The 15290-nt window shown below is 51.9% G+C and overlaps 1 protein-coding gene across 4 annotated transcripts in view; it reads left to right on the top strand.

Moving 5' to 3' along the window:
* The window catches only part of TRABD2B (TraB domain containing 2B), a 232505-nt gene that overhangs the window by 165461 nt on the left and 51754 nt on the right, over positions 1-15290 (top strand). For all 4 annotated transcript variants that reach the window (XR_016018629.1, XM_074334689.2, XM_074334688.2 and 1 more), the window contains exon 3: positions 9251-9397. Coding sequence is in view for 3 of the 4 variants with exons in the window: in XM_074334689.2 (XP_074190790.2) it covers positions 9251-9397 (147 nt within the window). In the remaining variant the exon portion in view is untranslated. The remainder of the gene's footprint in view (positions 1-9250; positions 9398-15290) is intronic.

Raw genomic sequence — 15290 nt, 5'->3', positions numbered from 1 at the left:
AGCATGAAGCCTGGGCAGAGCTAAGCAAGGCCCTAAGCCACAGAGCCTCAGCAGTGGGAGAGCATGGGCTGTCACTTCCTTCTCTGAGCCTTCGTTTCCCTGTCTGTAAAATGTTGGCCTCACAAGCCTATTATAAAGAATAAGTGAGCTTTCATATGCAAAGTGCCCGGAACTGTAGATTGTTTAAATCATGATATGGGGGGTGTCACTGTCCTAAAATGTTGGGCTCATAAAACATGACTTCCAGCGCCGAGAGGTACTCCCACAAGTTCATGTTACAGAGGGGGATCCTATGACCTGGAGAGTAGTTTCCACAACTGATCTGGGTCAGAGCCTATAGCCCCAGAATCTGCGTCTCCCAGCCGCCGTCTGGCTTATCAGTGCCTAAAACTGAAAACCAAGGGACCCCTTTGCCCTCCAACAGGGCAGACCCCACAGAGACTCCTTTCCTGGAGACCCCAAGTTTTTGGACCTGCCCCTTCCACCCAGACCCAGCTCGGCTATCAGCCTCCCTACCCAGCAGAATGCTAATCTCCTCATGTGGGAGGCTCTGGATTTATGGGCATTCCCTGGCATGACTTGAAGGACAGAAGAGGAAAGCTGGGATCTTTAAGGGTGGTCTTTGGGTGGAGAAACTAGGCATTCAGAGAAAAGGAAAGAAAGCTTGGGTGAGTCAGTCTCCACTGCTTGCCCAGGAAAGCACAAAGGTCTCAGCCAGCCCACACGGCAGGGCAGATGGAGGATGTGGCCGCACCACCGGGGTCCAACGGGTAGGCGTCTACAGAGCAGCGAACATCTGTGCTAGAGACCAAATCAATGGTTCTTTGGGTTGTGGCTAAGGGTTTGTGGATAGGGTGTGGTGAGGGAACGGAGGAGCGTGCTCGGTTCCCCCCACTCCTTTAGGAGGAAGACAGAGCTGCCTTCATCCTCAATCTGATCTCCTTGCTTCACTCTTGCCTCCCTGGATTCTCCACCAACACACATACTGCAGCAGTCCTCCAGGACTTCCAGCCTCACTCAGGGAGAAGTCAAAGGGCTTCAAGGCCCCCTGGCCCAACGGGATGTCCCCCGCTGCCCCCCTGCGATACCTCTCCAACTGCGTCGTGAAATCCCCCTTTGCCTCTCCAGACAGACCCCCTGCTCTCCATGCTCTGAGCCTGAACTCATATGACATGACCTGGGCTCCCTTATCCTGATTTCAATGGGAAGCACTGGCAGGAAGGGAAGGAATTTGGGATATTTCTTGCCCCCATCTGCCCCTTCCTCTCTGCAGGCCACCGTAATCCAGGCCAGGGAGCAGAAGCTCTGCTCCCCTCCAAAGGCTGTGGCTCTGGTCAGGTTCAGGTCCCTGAGCACCCACTCCATTCCCTTTAAGGCTTAGGGACAGGAAAGCTTCCCACTGCTGCTATTCCTCATGCTCCACCATACCCTGTTCACACCTCTGTGAATATTCCCATCATTCAGCATGCTTCAGTTACCCTTTCAGCTGAACTTACTTCATTGGCACTCACTTCACTGGCAATGCACAATATATTTTCTGTTGGGTCCACGCTGAGACAGACCTCATCTATTAGTTTCTCCTCACTCACTCCTCTCCAGCCACACCTGCCTCCTTCATGCTTCTCACACCCGTCAGGCTTGCTCTGCCTCAGGGCCTTTGCACTTGCTCTTCCCTCTGCCCAGACCACTCTTTTCTCAGATATCCACATGGCCACCTCCCTCATGTCACTGTTCATTGTGCCTTTCCTGGACATCATATCTAAAATGTCAACTCCCAACACACACACACACTCTTCCTATATTCCTTACCTCATTTTCTCCTTAGCAGTGATAATTCTCCAACATAGATGGTTTTGTTGTTGTTGTTGTTGTTGTTTGGTTTTTTTTAAGGCAGGCACATTTCAGTTTATTCTCCAGTCTTCTCTTCCCAACCCCTGGGTACATGTTTCCAGGAAGAAACAAGCAGCAACCAGACATCCAAGTTCTCCTGAGTTAATTCCATCTTCCCCTGGGGAATTACAACTTCTTGCAGACACAAAGGAGAGCAGAGACAAATGACCCAACATAGATGTTTTATTAGTTGATTTTATTTATTGACAACTTCCTCCTATAGGAACAAAGACTCCATTAGGGCAAGGATCTTTATTTGTTGTATTTACTGCTGTACCTCCAGGGCCTGGGACAATATCTGGTACCTAAGTGCACAATAAATATTTGTTTAATGAATGTGTGAATTGGACTTTTTCATGGGTTGGTAAAACAAGGCCCAGGGAAGAAAGGTGACTTGGCTAGGGCTTCCTAATGGAAGATTCTAATGGTGACCACATCCTTGTCCTACCTCCCAGCCCAGAGCCAGGCCCGGCTCCAGGAAACCTGTGTTTACTTGGATGCCCGCTGCTCCGTAGCCCAGTGTCCGAGACAGGATTCTGTGTGCAGGCCCCGCGGGGACTCAAGATACTGAGCAGGAAGCAGGGAAGTTGTCGGCACTGCTTTGGTGCTGCCGATGGGGCAAGAGAATAAATAAATAAAGCTCAGTCAGAGTCTGGTGAGCTCTAACCTTTGAGGAAATGTGCCCCCCGGCTGGGGAAGGCTTCCTGCCAGGCAGACCTGCCCTCCTCCCCAGCCTAGAGCACTGACTGACTGATGTAGCCCAGGGTTCAGGGAGCACAGCTCTCCCAGCTTTGTGCCCTGGGAGCACTGGGAGGGGTTAACAAACTAGGTGACTCATTCAGCCTTTCATTCATTCATTCTACAAGTATTTATGAAGCATTTACTATGTAAGTCAGGCACTGTGCTCTCTGCCCTTGGAGTGTCGCCATCATGTAAGAAGCATGAGCATTATGCGGTAATGCAGTAGGGGGAGTGCAATGGTCCAGAAGTTCTCCTGAGGAAGGAGCATCTGCAGCCAGGTGATAGAGGAGGGTGAAAGGTGGATGGGAAGAAGATTCCAGGCAGAGGAGCAAGGGGGAGGTCCTGAGGCTGGGAAGAAGAGCTCGGCACAAATGAGCGTCTGAACGAGGTTTCGTCGGGTCAGGGCAAAGAGTGAAAACAGTGTAGGGGGGCCATGTTCCAGGTGGGCTTACGTTGGCTATGCTGACATCTTTCGTCTCCTCATGTCAGCTCTGACCAGGCCCCAGGGCTAAGGTTCCAGCACCTCTCGTGCTTCCCAGCTGACCACTCAGAATTTGGGCCTCGAACACTGGCCCCGACTTGTCTATGTCTGTCCTTCCTACCACTGGTGGGTGGAGGCGGCTTGGCGGGTCAGGCCTAGGGGGATCAGAAAGAACCCAGGGCTGTCAGCTGGACTTGTGTTTGAATCCCTGCTCCAGTTCTTCAATGAGAGACCTTCTGCTAGTGACTTCATCTCGAGGCCTCAGATTCTTCATTTGTCATGTGGGAATAGCAGTCCCTTTTCCGGAAGGATTATAGTGTGGGATGGTTTCTCAACATCCTTACAATGGCCCGTGGGACCTGGCACGCTTATCAAGTGACCTCATCTCCCAGCACTCCCCTCCTTATTTATTCAGACGTGGCTGCCTTAGCCTCTGCTCCTCCTCACATATGCACAGGGCCTTTGCACCTGCTGTCCCCCCTTTCCTCAGCACTCCCCACTGCTTTCCTGCTTCATTTTCTCTATGTAACCATACTGTATCAGGGTTCCCCAGAGAAACAGGACCAATAAGATGGATAGATGATAGATAGGCAGGCAGACAGACAGACAGACAGATAGATAGATAGAATACATACATACATACACACTTAAATACATACATTGATTTATTTTAAGGAATTGGCTCACATGTACTGGAGGCTAGCAAATCCAAATTCTGCAGGTGAGGCTGGAAACCCAGGGAAGAGGAGTTGATGCTGCAGTTCAAGTCCAAAGGCCGTCTGAGGGCAGAAGTCCCTTTCTTGAGGGAGGTTGATCTTTCTCCATTAAGGCCTTCAATTTATTGACTGAGGCCCACCCTCATGCAATTATTATGGAGTATAATCTGCTTTAGACAATGTCTACTGATTTAAATGTTAATCTCATCTAAAAAATATCTTCTCAGAAACATCTAGAATAACGTTTGGCCAAATATCTGGGTACCATGGCCTGGCCAAGTTGACAAATAAAATTACCTATCACAGGTCCACCCTTTGTCAACTTGGCACCCATATGCGTATCCTTAAACCATACTTAATCTCCAAATAAGGAGAATGACAAGGTCATAACTTTGCCTAACATGATATAGTGATCCTGTGTACAACCAAACACGCTAATGCCTTCCCCAGAAGAGGACACAAATTCCTTGTGTGGTGTCTATTCTTCTCCTCAATACTCTATAACTTAAGTACATCTTAAATATAGGATGTAAAGTTAACAGTACTTAAATACGATGATATAATGTCAATATAGCTTATGTTACATAATGGGGAAGAAGAAAAAGAAGAGCTAGAAGAAAACAAAGATTTTACACACACACACACAACACACACACACACACACACACACACACACATATTCTTAACAAACTAAGGAAGAAATAGCCCTGATAACCGGGGTCCTTGTCTCTGTAACTGATCACGTGGTGGAAGCTAGTATTTATAACGACTGTCTTCCATTACCACTACCACTACCATATTCCCTTTGCCTTCTGCAAACACCTCAGCCAATCGTAGTTTTTTACCTGGTAGGGTAAAGAACCAAACTTTCATTCCTGAAGGTTCTGGGCCATTAGCAGTCCTGTCTGGATTGGCTTGTTGTAGTTTTCCACTGATGTTCGTGAAGCACAGCGTATGGTAATATTAAGAGATGCCCTAAGGGATCTGCTGTACTCCAAACTGACTCTTCCTTACCTCCTGTGTAGAGTAGCCAACCAATTCTCCTCGGTAATCAGAAGCAGTCACCTATCCAGCACATAAGTCCCTTCTTAGCCTGTTAATGCAGAGGCATGAGGGGCCCGAAGTGGCCAGGAGACAGTCTTACCTTCCAGTTCAATAGAATCATTGTTGTGTCTCTAACATTCTAAATATTAATATTTCATTAACCATTTTATTGATTCTCTTTTCACCCCTAGCAGGTAAGCTCAATGAGAGCAGGATTTGGTTGGGTCTGTTTAGTCCCTGAGAAAATTGCCAGCATCTAGAACAGGGCCTGGGACATGGCAGGTGCTCAGTAAGCATCGTCGAGTGGGTTGGGGCCTTTGCCCTGATTGCCCTGTGAGAAATGCTCCACTGCCCACATCGGAGTCCCAGCCTCGGAGCCAGGCCTGTCCAAAGGAGCCCGCGGTCCCAACACTGTCCTTGACGAAGCTCACCCTGCTGCCTTCCTCTCACAATGCAATGACATTGCCAAGCTGTCAAGTTCACCATTCCAGCCCATTTAGGACTGTTTACTAGACTAATCTGGAACAATAAACCCGTCCCCACCCTCCTGGCGCCTGCCTCATTCCATCCTAGGCCCATGTTTGAAGATGTGTTTAAATTCTGGGCCTACACACAGCAGGCGCCGCAGGCCAGCTCCTGGCCAGGGAGCACTGGAGCGGGGTGGGCGGGGGCAGGGGGGTTGGCCACCGGGATGCTCAAGGGCTCTTGGTGGCCCAGTCTCCACACACAGCCATCCAGGGGGAGCGAGGCGGCTCTAGCCTTCACCTGGTGTTTGTTATTCCATGTCAAAGCCTTATCATAAACATTATCCTAGAGTGGGCCACCGAGGCTACAGGCAAGGAAGGTTTGTTATTCTAAAGTGGCCGGGAGCAGAAGGCATGGAGGCCTGAGAGTCAATGAGCAATGCAGGCTTGGGAATTCCGGGTGAATGGGCAGGAGGCGGCAATCAGGGCAAGTCGCTTCTTCTGCACAGGGCCCAGAGGCCCCACGTACCACCCTCTACTGCCATGGCCACTTGGCAGATCTGCCTGTAAAATGAGCTCCATGTAGGTGGAAACCAAGCCCAATTATTATAGTAGCCCCGGACCTTTGCAGAGAGTCAATAGAAGGTAAATGTTTGTTGAATGAATGAATGAGTGTAACTTCCCTATGTCTGTTGGAAGCACCGAGAATGTTCATGAAGGAACACATTTTACTTTAAAGTCCTGGTCGTGGGGACTTTGTCTGGAGCCAGACAGATGTGGTGTTAAACTCCAGCTCTGTCTTTTATAAGCCTTGACTTGGGCCAGTCCTTCCCGTTTCTTTGGTTTCCCATCTGTAATAGGGACACCATCCCTGCTGGCCATCTTCCAGGGAGAGCAGAGGGAGGCCCCCGTGGACAGTGGTAAATCAAGGGGACAGTTCCACGGCTTCATTGCCCAGGCCCAATTGCATGCCCCACCCCCCTCTAGCTTTGTCACTTTGGGCGAGTTACTTAATGTCTCTTTGCTTCAGTTGTGTTTGTTTTTTTTTTAATCTATTAAATAGGGCTAATACTAGACCTACCTCAGAGTTGTTGTAAAAATTAAATAAATTAATGTGAGCTTAAAGGGTTCCTAACACATAAGTGCTCAATAAACACAGTGATCCTAGCAGTGAATGGATGAGGAGGGCCTCATCAATTGCGAAGGATGGATACGAGGTGTGAGGTGTGGGGCATAGGGCCTGTGACTCAGTGTCAGCCTCCCTCCTTCTGAAGCAGTTCCTGAAGGCCTGTGGTTCAACTGTGAACAGAGAGGCAGGCTTCCTGCCCTCACCGAGCTCTCGCTCTAGATAGCAGGGAACAGCAAATTATCTGAAATGGATGCTTCATGAGATAAGTGCCAAGACCAAGGGAAGCACCAGGGTCTGCAGTGTCTCCCCAAATGCCACCAGGGGTCGGGGGTGTCTGGGATGACAGGCTTGGGTTTCAGGCACAGCCCACCACACTCCACTCTGCCACAAAACGGATGCCTCGTCAATGATCTGGCCTCCGTTTTCCATGTCTACCAAACTAATAATAAATACCCCCTGGCCATTTCTGGCTATTTCACAAGGCTCCAGAAAGAAAATGGGTATGGCATGTGTGTGAGATGAATGTGGACTGTGCCAGTGGGCATCCGGAAACCTAGCCCCAGTGGTGCAGGGCACTGCAGAGCGTCCTAGGCTGGGTATCAAAAGACTTGTCTGTGAGCCCACTCTGCCCCCAGCTCACTGTGTGGCCTGGCGTGAGCCCCATCCTGCCCATTCTTGGGCTCTGTCTCCTCTCCTCTTTTCTATGATGCGCCTCAGGATGAGATTAGTGGTTCTCAAACTGGGCTCCAGGGACCTATGGGTTCCACAGAGAAGCTTTGAGAGTCCCTGTTAAAGGAGGGCATTGAGTCAGCGGGACTTCCGGCTCCAGCCTGCCTCCCTTATGTCAGTCAGGGAAGTTTCTATTTTTATCTGCTGCACGTTTTGAATTCCAAGTAAGGTTCCTCCAGAAAACAATAATCACGAAACAAACAAAAAAGATTCCATGGCTAAAAATGGTTTGAAAAACCACTGAACCAGATGACCTCCACGGGCCTTTCAGCTCCAATCTAGAAAGGCTTAGGTCGAATGCTTTTCTTCCAAGTGCTATTTAGCAAGCATTTATCCAGCACTTTCTACACGCCAGAACTGTTCTTAGCACCCTGCAGGTTGTAATGTGCCTAATTCACTAGAATACCTCCCAGCTCCATGAGGAGCACATGGCTGAGGAAGCGATCTTGTGTGGCCAGGAAGGTCCAGGGGAGCCATTTCCCCTCCAGGCAGGTCTTCTGGATGCCTGAGCGGATGACCTTACCACGGGATGACCTTCTCCTCGGGATGCTGTGTGGCCCCGCCAACTCTGAGAAGCATCAGGCAGGCGTGTGCAGCAGGCAGCAGGCTGCAGTCACAGAAAGCCTGTGTGTCCCAGCCTTCAGAGGAGAACAGCTTACACAGATGCTTTCATCCAAGGCATGTGCCATGGGGGAGAAAGTGCCTGTTGCCTTAGCAATGTCCTCAGCAACAGGGCCACTGCCTACTGTGATCCATCCCCAGCCACCATGCTGCCATCAACACCCTGTACCAGGTGGCTGCAGGTTGGATTTCAGAGGTGATGGCCAGAGTCTGGGGAATGCCCAGAGGTGGGATGGTGGGGTCTGACCTCATCTCCAGCCAGCTCGTTAGAGGGAGCAGTCTGGGCTGCTGCATCCCAGTGCAATCCATCTCTCCTGCCCCACTGGAAACAGAAGGAGGAGGAGATGGGTAGAGATGATGTCATAAGCACGAGGTTGGCCTCATTGCGCATGACAGTATTTTGGCCAGATTTTGTATACCTGTTGGTGAGCTTTTCTGTTCATGTTATGTGTTCTGGAACCACGTGACTGATGCCACTTGGTAGGAACTCCTGCCATGTGGTGCTGGCGTGCCCCAAATGCACACACGAATTGAACAAGTCCCTTCCCCTCCTGGGCCTCAGTTTCACAATCTAAACGGGACATTTTAGATCATATTTCAGTGCCGTTGTACCTCGGGCAAGACATGTTCCATTAGAGCCGTGGTCCTCAAACATCAGAAGCACTCGGGCCATAGAGAAGTTCCAGGAGCCTCTTAAAATACACACCCTGGGCTCCACCTCAGAGATTCTGATCCTGGGGTTGGGGCCTGGGCATCTGACATTCTGTATAATATTCCAAGTGATCCCCAGGCCTGGCACGTCTGCCTAGGGCACAGCTGTGTCCCCAGGACCCAGCATGGTGGCCCAGAACACAGAGGGGCTTGAGGAAACACATTCTGACTGTCAACCTGGGTCTGACTCACAGGGACTCAGCCCCTAGGCCTTTGACGGGTGTGAGGATGGCTTCCGGAGCAGGTGGCATTTGGATTGGGCCTTGACATCTAAGTGGGTTTTCCGTTCATTTTTTTCATTGGTTTGTTTTGCTTTGTTTGGAGGTGCTCTTGATTACAAAATAAGTCTGAGCTCATTCTAGAAACTTACGAAGCCCCAAAAAAGAGAAGAATCAAAAAAAAAACAAAAAACTCACGTCTCATTCCAAAACCCACACTAGGGTTCTCATTTTGCCATATCATTAGATAGAATGTTGACACCCAGAACAGGAGCTGGGACTTGTGCGGGCAGAGGACTGGAGATGAGAACAGGCTGCTCATGTTCAGAGGCCAGGGAGTAAGGAGCGAGAAGTGTGGAAATACTCAGGCTGTGCCAGCTGGTGCCAGCCCCACACACCTTCTCTGCCCTAACGTCCAGAAGGAGAAGTGTCAGTCCTGGAGGTGTCAGAGACTCCAGCCAGGTCCCTGAGCACAGCCCTTATTTATCGCTCTTTACTCTGCCCAGGTGTTGTTTGCCCTGAACCAGACCCTGCTGCAGCACGAGAGCGTGCGGGCCGGAAGCCTGCAGGCGCCCTACACCACCGAGGACCTCATCAAGCACTACAACTGCGGGGATCTCAATGCTGTCATCTTCAACCATGACACGTCTCAGGTGAGACTCCCCTCCTCCGGCCCAGAGAGCCTCTGGCTCGCCAGCTTCCAAGGCCAGGCCCACATAAACCCACCTGGCGTTTATTATTTAGACTCCGACTGTGAGCCAGGTGCAGGCAGTCTTCTCTCCCGCCATAATAAGCAGGAGCTATTGGGTCCTCATTTTTCAGATGGGGAAACTGAGGCTCAGAGAGGGGAAGAGACTTGCCTAAGGCCACACCACTCAGTAGTTGTTGGCTTATCAAGTTATCAAGACTGGCACTTGAGCCTGGTATGTGTAAACCCTAGAAGCTTAGCCTGGAAGAACAGGGAGGCCTCCGGGACGCTCAATTTAGCATCTGGGGAAATTAAAGCCCAGGGAGGGGAAAGCCCACAGTCACTCAGTGCTGGAGCCTGAGTCCAGCCCAGGGTGTTCTGTCTTGATTCGAGGCCCAGAGAAAAATTACCTCCAAGCTGGGCAGGCAGTGGGAGCTGAGCACGGCTCCACCAGGCCTCCCCATTGCCTTCAGGTTAAATTCCAAGATACTTTGGCCAGAATTCGAGGCCCTCCATGTCCTGCCCTCCACTGACCTTGTCACAGCCCAGGTCTCCCACCACAGAGCTTGCGCTGCCGACCTGTGCCACGTGCGGCTCTTCCCCGGTGCAGTTTGTCCTTTCAGACTGCTCTGCCTTGGTTCAGCCTTCTCCCTCCTGGTGTCCTTCCACTTGGCCATGGTCAAATGCCACCTCCCCTGAGGAACCCTCCCTGGCTCCTTGGATAGAGTTAGGGATCCTCCTGGGTACCTCTAGGCCTGCTGTGCTTTCTGTGTCATGGTGCTTGAATCTCCAGTCATGCAAGAAGCAGTTGAATTAGAACGGGCCACGTCCCTACTCAGGATGCTGTAATGGCTCCCCATGTTTCTCAGGGGAAAATCCAAAGTCTCTACAATGGCCTGCATGGCCACATGGTCCCCCCCAACTCCATGTCCTCTGCCCTCCCTTCACACACGCCACTCCAACTGCACGGGCTTCATTGCTGTTCCATGCTGCACAGTTCGTCTTGGCACTGGCTGATCCCTCTGCCAGGAATGCCCTTCCCCAGGTGTCACCAGGGCTCAGCACTGCTCTGCCCTCAAGATTTAATTCAGATATCATCATCTCAATGAGGCAGGTCCCCAATTAGCTGACCTAGAAGTACAGCCTGACCCCCCCTCCCATGCTCTCATCCCCTTTCTTATTCTCTGCTTTTCCCCCATGACCTTTATCATTTTCTCAAACACATATCTTGATTCATTGGTTAGTTATTATTTATTGTCTGTCCTTCCCTACTAGAGCAGAAGCTCCCTGAGGGCAACCTGAGTCTGTTTTATTCATCCATATATCCCAACTAGCTGGAGCAGTGCCGGCCACAGAGCAGGACAGGTACCGTGTTATGAAAAGGGATATGGGAGAGCCCGAGAGAGCTGCCCTCATGGGGCTGACAGGCTCCAAGGAGAGATGGGGAGATTCAACCAGCAATCACACTCCCTCCTCTTGCTGTGAGGGAGACTAGAGGATGCAGTTGGAGCCTGTGGCAGGAGCAGGAATTTAGATGGGCTTGGGAGTAGCGGCTGGGTTGTGGGGAAAAGGAAAGATTCCTGCAAGATGAGAGGTCAGAGAAGAACCTGAATTGACCACAGACAAGAGAAGGAAGACTGTTCCAGCAGAGGAAACTGCATACAAACAAGCCAGAGGCAGGAGAGAGAGGAGGAGAAGGGGAAGGGGGAGAGAAGGCAGGAGGGGGAGGGGGGCGAGAGGGAGGAGGAGGAAGAGAATTTGGGCTGGAGGCACAGCCGAGCATCATCAGGCTGTGATGTTCTGTCTGTGCGATGCTCCATTACACCCGGAGCTCCTTGAGGGCAAGGCGGTGGCACTCATCTCTCGGTCGCAGTGGCAGCGCAGGGCCTGGCACAGAGTGGACATATCAGTGAGCAACTGTCGCATGCGCGAATGTAGGCGCGTGTTGTGCTCAGTGCAGTGCAGAGGGTGAAAGATGAGGATTTGGAGACCGGGCCACAGGAGGCTCGGGATTCTGAGAGCTCCGACTCTCGGTGATGGCGGAGGGAGGGAGGAGGGAAGAACTCCGACACCGCAAGGCTCATAGGCGTTTCACCAGTCATTCACTCTGTGACAGAGCCCCACCCTCTGTCATCTGTTGGGAAGAGGCTGTCGAACCCTGAGCAGCCAGGGAGCTCTGTGGCAGAGGGCACCTGGTCACCACTCGAGATGGCCTGGCCATGGTGTGGCAGGGCTGGGGGAGGGGTGTGCAGCACAGGGCCCTGGCCAGGCTGGGGCTGACACTAAGCTGAGAGAGGGAGAATGGGGTCACCTTGAGAGATTGCAAGCTCAGATTTTCTTTGAGCCTATGTCCAGAACCCTGATTTGTCTCTGGCAGGTGAACTGCATCAGAGATCTTCTCGCGGTGCCCATGCTTGAAATGAGACAGAGGGCGCAGGTGGATTGGTCCATCTGGATGAGGATAGTAACCCAGGCTACATCCAGCAGTGCACAGGCAGCCTATCCTTCAAGAGAGGGCCTAGGCAGCCCTGACCCCGGCTGCAGAAAAGCCTAGCGTCAGGGCAGCAAGGCTAAATCACGGGCCCAGGTATTGATAGAGAAAGGGTCTATCAAGGGGGCTGTGCGTGCAGCTGGAGGCCTCAGAGGCTGCAGGGAACTGAGGACGCAGGAGCTGTCAGGGTACAGTCACTGCCTGTAGTCAGGGAAGGCTTCAGGGAGAAGGTGGGATTGGAGCCAGGCTGAAGAGTGGAGTCCACTGGTGGGCTGGCAGGTAGAGCAAGCTGCCTGGGGAGGTGCAGGAAAGTGAGAGGTCGTGAGGAATGATCGCAGAGCAGAGGGCAGATCATGCAGGCCTGAGAATGTCCCCTGAGAGAAGGAAGCCCTGGAATGTCCCAGCCTGAGAGCCGTGTGGTCAGAAACATGCCTGTGGCTGCACTGCATAGGATGGTGATGCAGCCCCTGGGGGCCGCGGTGGGACAGGCCCAGGGCCCAGGGTGATAGGTTGGGGAGCAGGGACCGTGCACCTTCCCCTTGGTCTGCCTGGCCTCCCCACCCACCCCCACCTTCAGAAATGGCGGAGGCCCACCTCCTACAGCTCCTGTCACCATCCCCTGAATCAGCGGGGATCCCTCCCCTGGGAAGCCTTGTCTGAGCCCCCAGCCTGCGACAGGTTATGGTAGCCATGTATTTATTGTCCAAACTCAGACACTTTTGAGAATGAAAGCTTATATAATTAAGAGTCAGAATAATTAACAGGCACGAGGCAGCCTGTCCTAGTCCTGAACCTAGAGTGTCCTGGACAAACCAAAACACATGGTCATACGGGTAGGTGCCTCCTTCAGCTCCCCAGTGCCGCGGCGTCCTCTCAAAGCACAGATCCCACAGTGTTCTCCTGTGCAAGTCTGGCTCTCCACTGGGCTGTGAGTTTCATCCTGGGCAGCAGACCCAGTCTGAGGGTTCTCTGTGGCCCCCTACCCTGACACAGGCCAGACCTGTGGAAGTTCTTGGAAGGTAGCTATGAAATGGATGGGACGGAGAGAAGGGATGAGGCCACTGAGGTCACCGATGCATGAAGGCTGAGCACTTGACAGCCAGACCTGACCCAGTCCTGGTCATGGGTCGGGGGAGACTAACTAGGCCGAAGTCATCCCCCATGGCTAGGCCCCACCCTAGCTCTGCCCAGCCTGTCTTCTCATCACCCCATCTCAGACTATTCACTCTAGGGCCCTGGGGACCTGATGTGTCCTCTTTAAAGTCTTATCATGCGTCCTGCACTTAAACTTGTCACAGAAGATTTAAGGCTGCCGACAAGTCTAATGACATCATTAATTTGCTCCCATCCCCGCCCAGGCCCAAACCCAGGCCCCATCCTTGGCACGGAGCCAAGGCCCATCAACATGAAACAGGCAGAGAATGTCAGCCAAGCGCTAGGCAGCCCCGGGAACCCGAGTGTCTAGCCTAACTCCTTTGCAGCTTTGATGTTGAACTTTCTGGTTCTTATCCTTGTTAAATTTTTTAGCTCCCTAAGGAATGGAGATTCATCGTTCCACAAATACACACTCGTGGTCAGGAAGCAGAGGAGGGAAGGCCTCTGCCTGCACCCTTGACAGAAGGGGAGGGGAGCAGAGCACTGCCTTCATAGCTCTCTGATGGTTCCAAAGGCCATCTCCTTGTCACCGCCGTCTCTGTCCCCTGCCCAAGGCCACCCTTTACTGTAACCTCTGCCATTATAGGGGAAAGGTGACAAAGCCAGCTCCATCCCACAGGCTGGTTGTACAAAGCTGATGTTTAGTCAAAACTTCTTTTGTGCCATACACTGTGCTAAGCACTTTCCAAAACTGATTTGCTTAATCCTTACAACAACATGTGTTACCCCCATATTACCAATTTGGAAACTGAGTCTCAGAGCCCAAGTCACTTGCTGGTTATAGAAGCCACCCAGCTGGTAACTGGCAAAAGGAGGGATTCCAGCCCAAGTTGTCCCAGCTGTCTGACTTCGTGCATCCCACCATGACTCTACTGCCTCTGTCATTCATTCATCCATTCATCCACTGACTGAACAAATATATATCTGTTGGTACAACGTTGTATCACATTCTTTCCCATGCTCAAGGAGGGAAGAAAAGCCTGTGAGGAACATGTTTCCAGAAATAACCCTTCTGAGTCACAGCTCTCTGTGTCCCCGCTCCTTTCAGAAGTCTGCAGGTTGGCCTTTCCTAGAACTGCGTCAAATCTAAGGGGAGCCTGTTTTGTCAGGGCTGCTGGTCTCCCTTCCACAGTCGGGGGAGGGGCGAGTAGGAACTCCATTTGTTCATTTATCCATTTGCCAAACAACCCCTGGGCCCCAGCTCCGTGCTGGCCCTGTTGGGCACTTGCATAGCTGCTACATACAGCTGTACAGGTTGTGCACTGCACCAGTCATATCATTGTCTTGTTTAGCCCAGAACAGCAACTCTGGCCTCTCTCCCCTCTCACTCTGGGGAACGTCCTTGGCCAGCAGATGTAGAGACAGACAGATGTTCCAGCCTTCTCCCCGTCTCTCGGGGTTCAGCCTCCACTGACACCTTCGTTTTCCCCGGAGAGTATTAACTCATCGGGGGCTCTAGAAGCCATGTGGCTTGGCCACATGACTCTTCTGGGGACTAAAACCTGCAGGAAATTGGTCTGCTCGTGCCAGACTCTCCATCCAGCTAGTCTTTCAGTCAGCGAGGCCTGGTGCTCTGTGCTCTGTGCCTGGGTTGGTGAAGAAAGAGAAAGGGAAGAAGGGACACCAGGTGGCAGATATCCTGTGAGCAAGAACTTGGAGATTAGGATGACATTGACAGATGGTGGGGAAAAAGAGTATATTCTGACGCGCTGCCTCAGTTTCCTCCATGGCCCATGGCTTCCTCTGAGGCCACACCCACTCATTGGAGGCCATGAGGCAAGAACACCGGCCGTCAGGTGAGGACAGCATGCTGGGACTGGAAGAGCACTGCACGAGGCGATGTGGAAGGAAGGATAGATAGCACAACGTCATGTTCATTTCCAGAAACCTTTATTGGGCACCTCGTCTGTTCCAGGCGTTGATAAAGGCCCTGTCCCTGAACTCAAGGAGCTCTCTGCCTAGTTCAAGAACATGTCAGTGATGCTGGCCCCCAGGTCATGTGGTTGGGGGTGGACACTGGGCCCAAAGCAGCTGAGAAATCTGTACAGTTCCAAGCCAGATTGCTCAACAAGCATCATTATGGGAGGAAGTCATGGTCCTGGAGTTGAAGTTTTAAGAAGGATGGAGGAGTTTGAGTTATGTCCTGACAAGTGGTAGGGCTGGGGATGGGAAGATAGTGGTGGCAACAGATTGTGGCTAACGAGGGCTCAGG

The sequence above is a fragment of the Rhinolophus sinicus genome, chromosome 14 (assembly GCF_057876585.1).
Source record: "Rhinolophus sinicus isolate RSI-liver-muscle chromosome 14, RSI-T2T, whole genome shotgun sequence".
Lineage (NCBI taxonomy): Eukaryota > Metazoa > Chordata > Mammalia > Chiroptera > Rhinolophidae > Rhinolophus > Rhinolophus sinicus.
The sequence above is the reverse complement of the archived record's forward strand: the minus strand, read 5'-3'. Positions and strand labels throughout refer to the sequence as shown.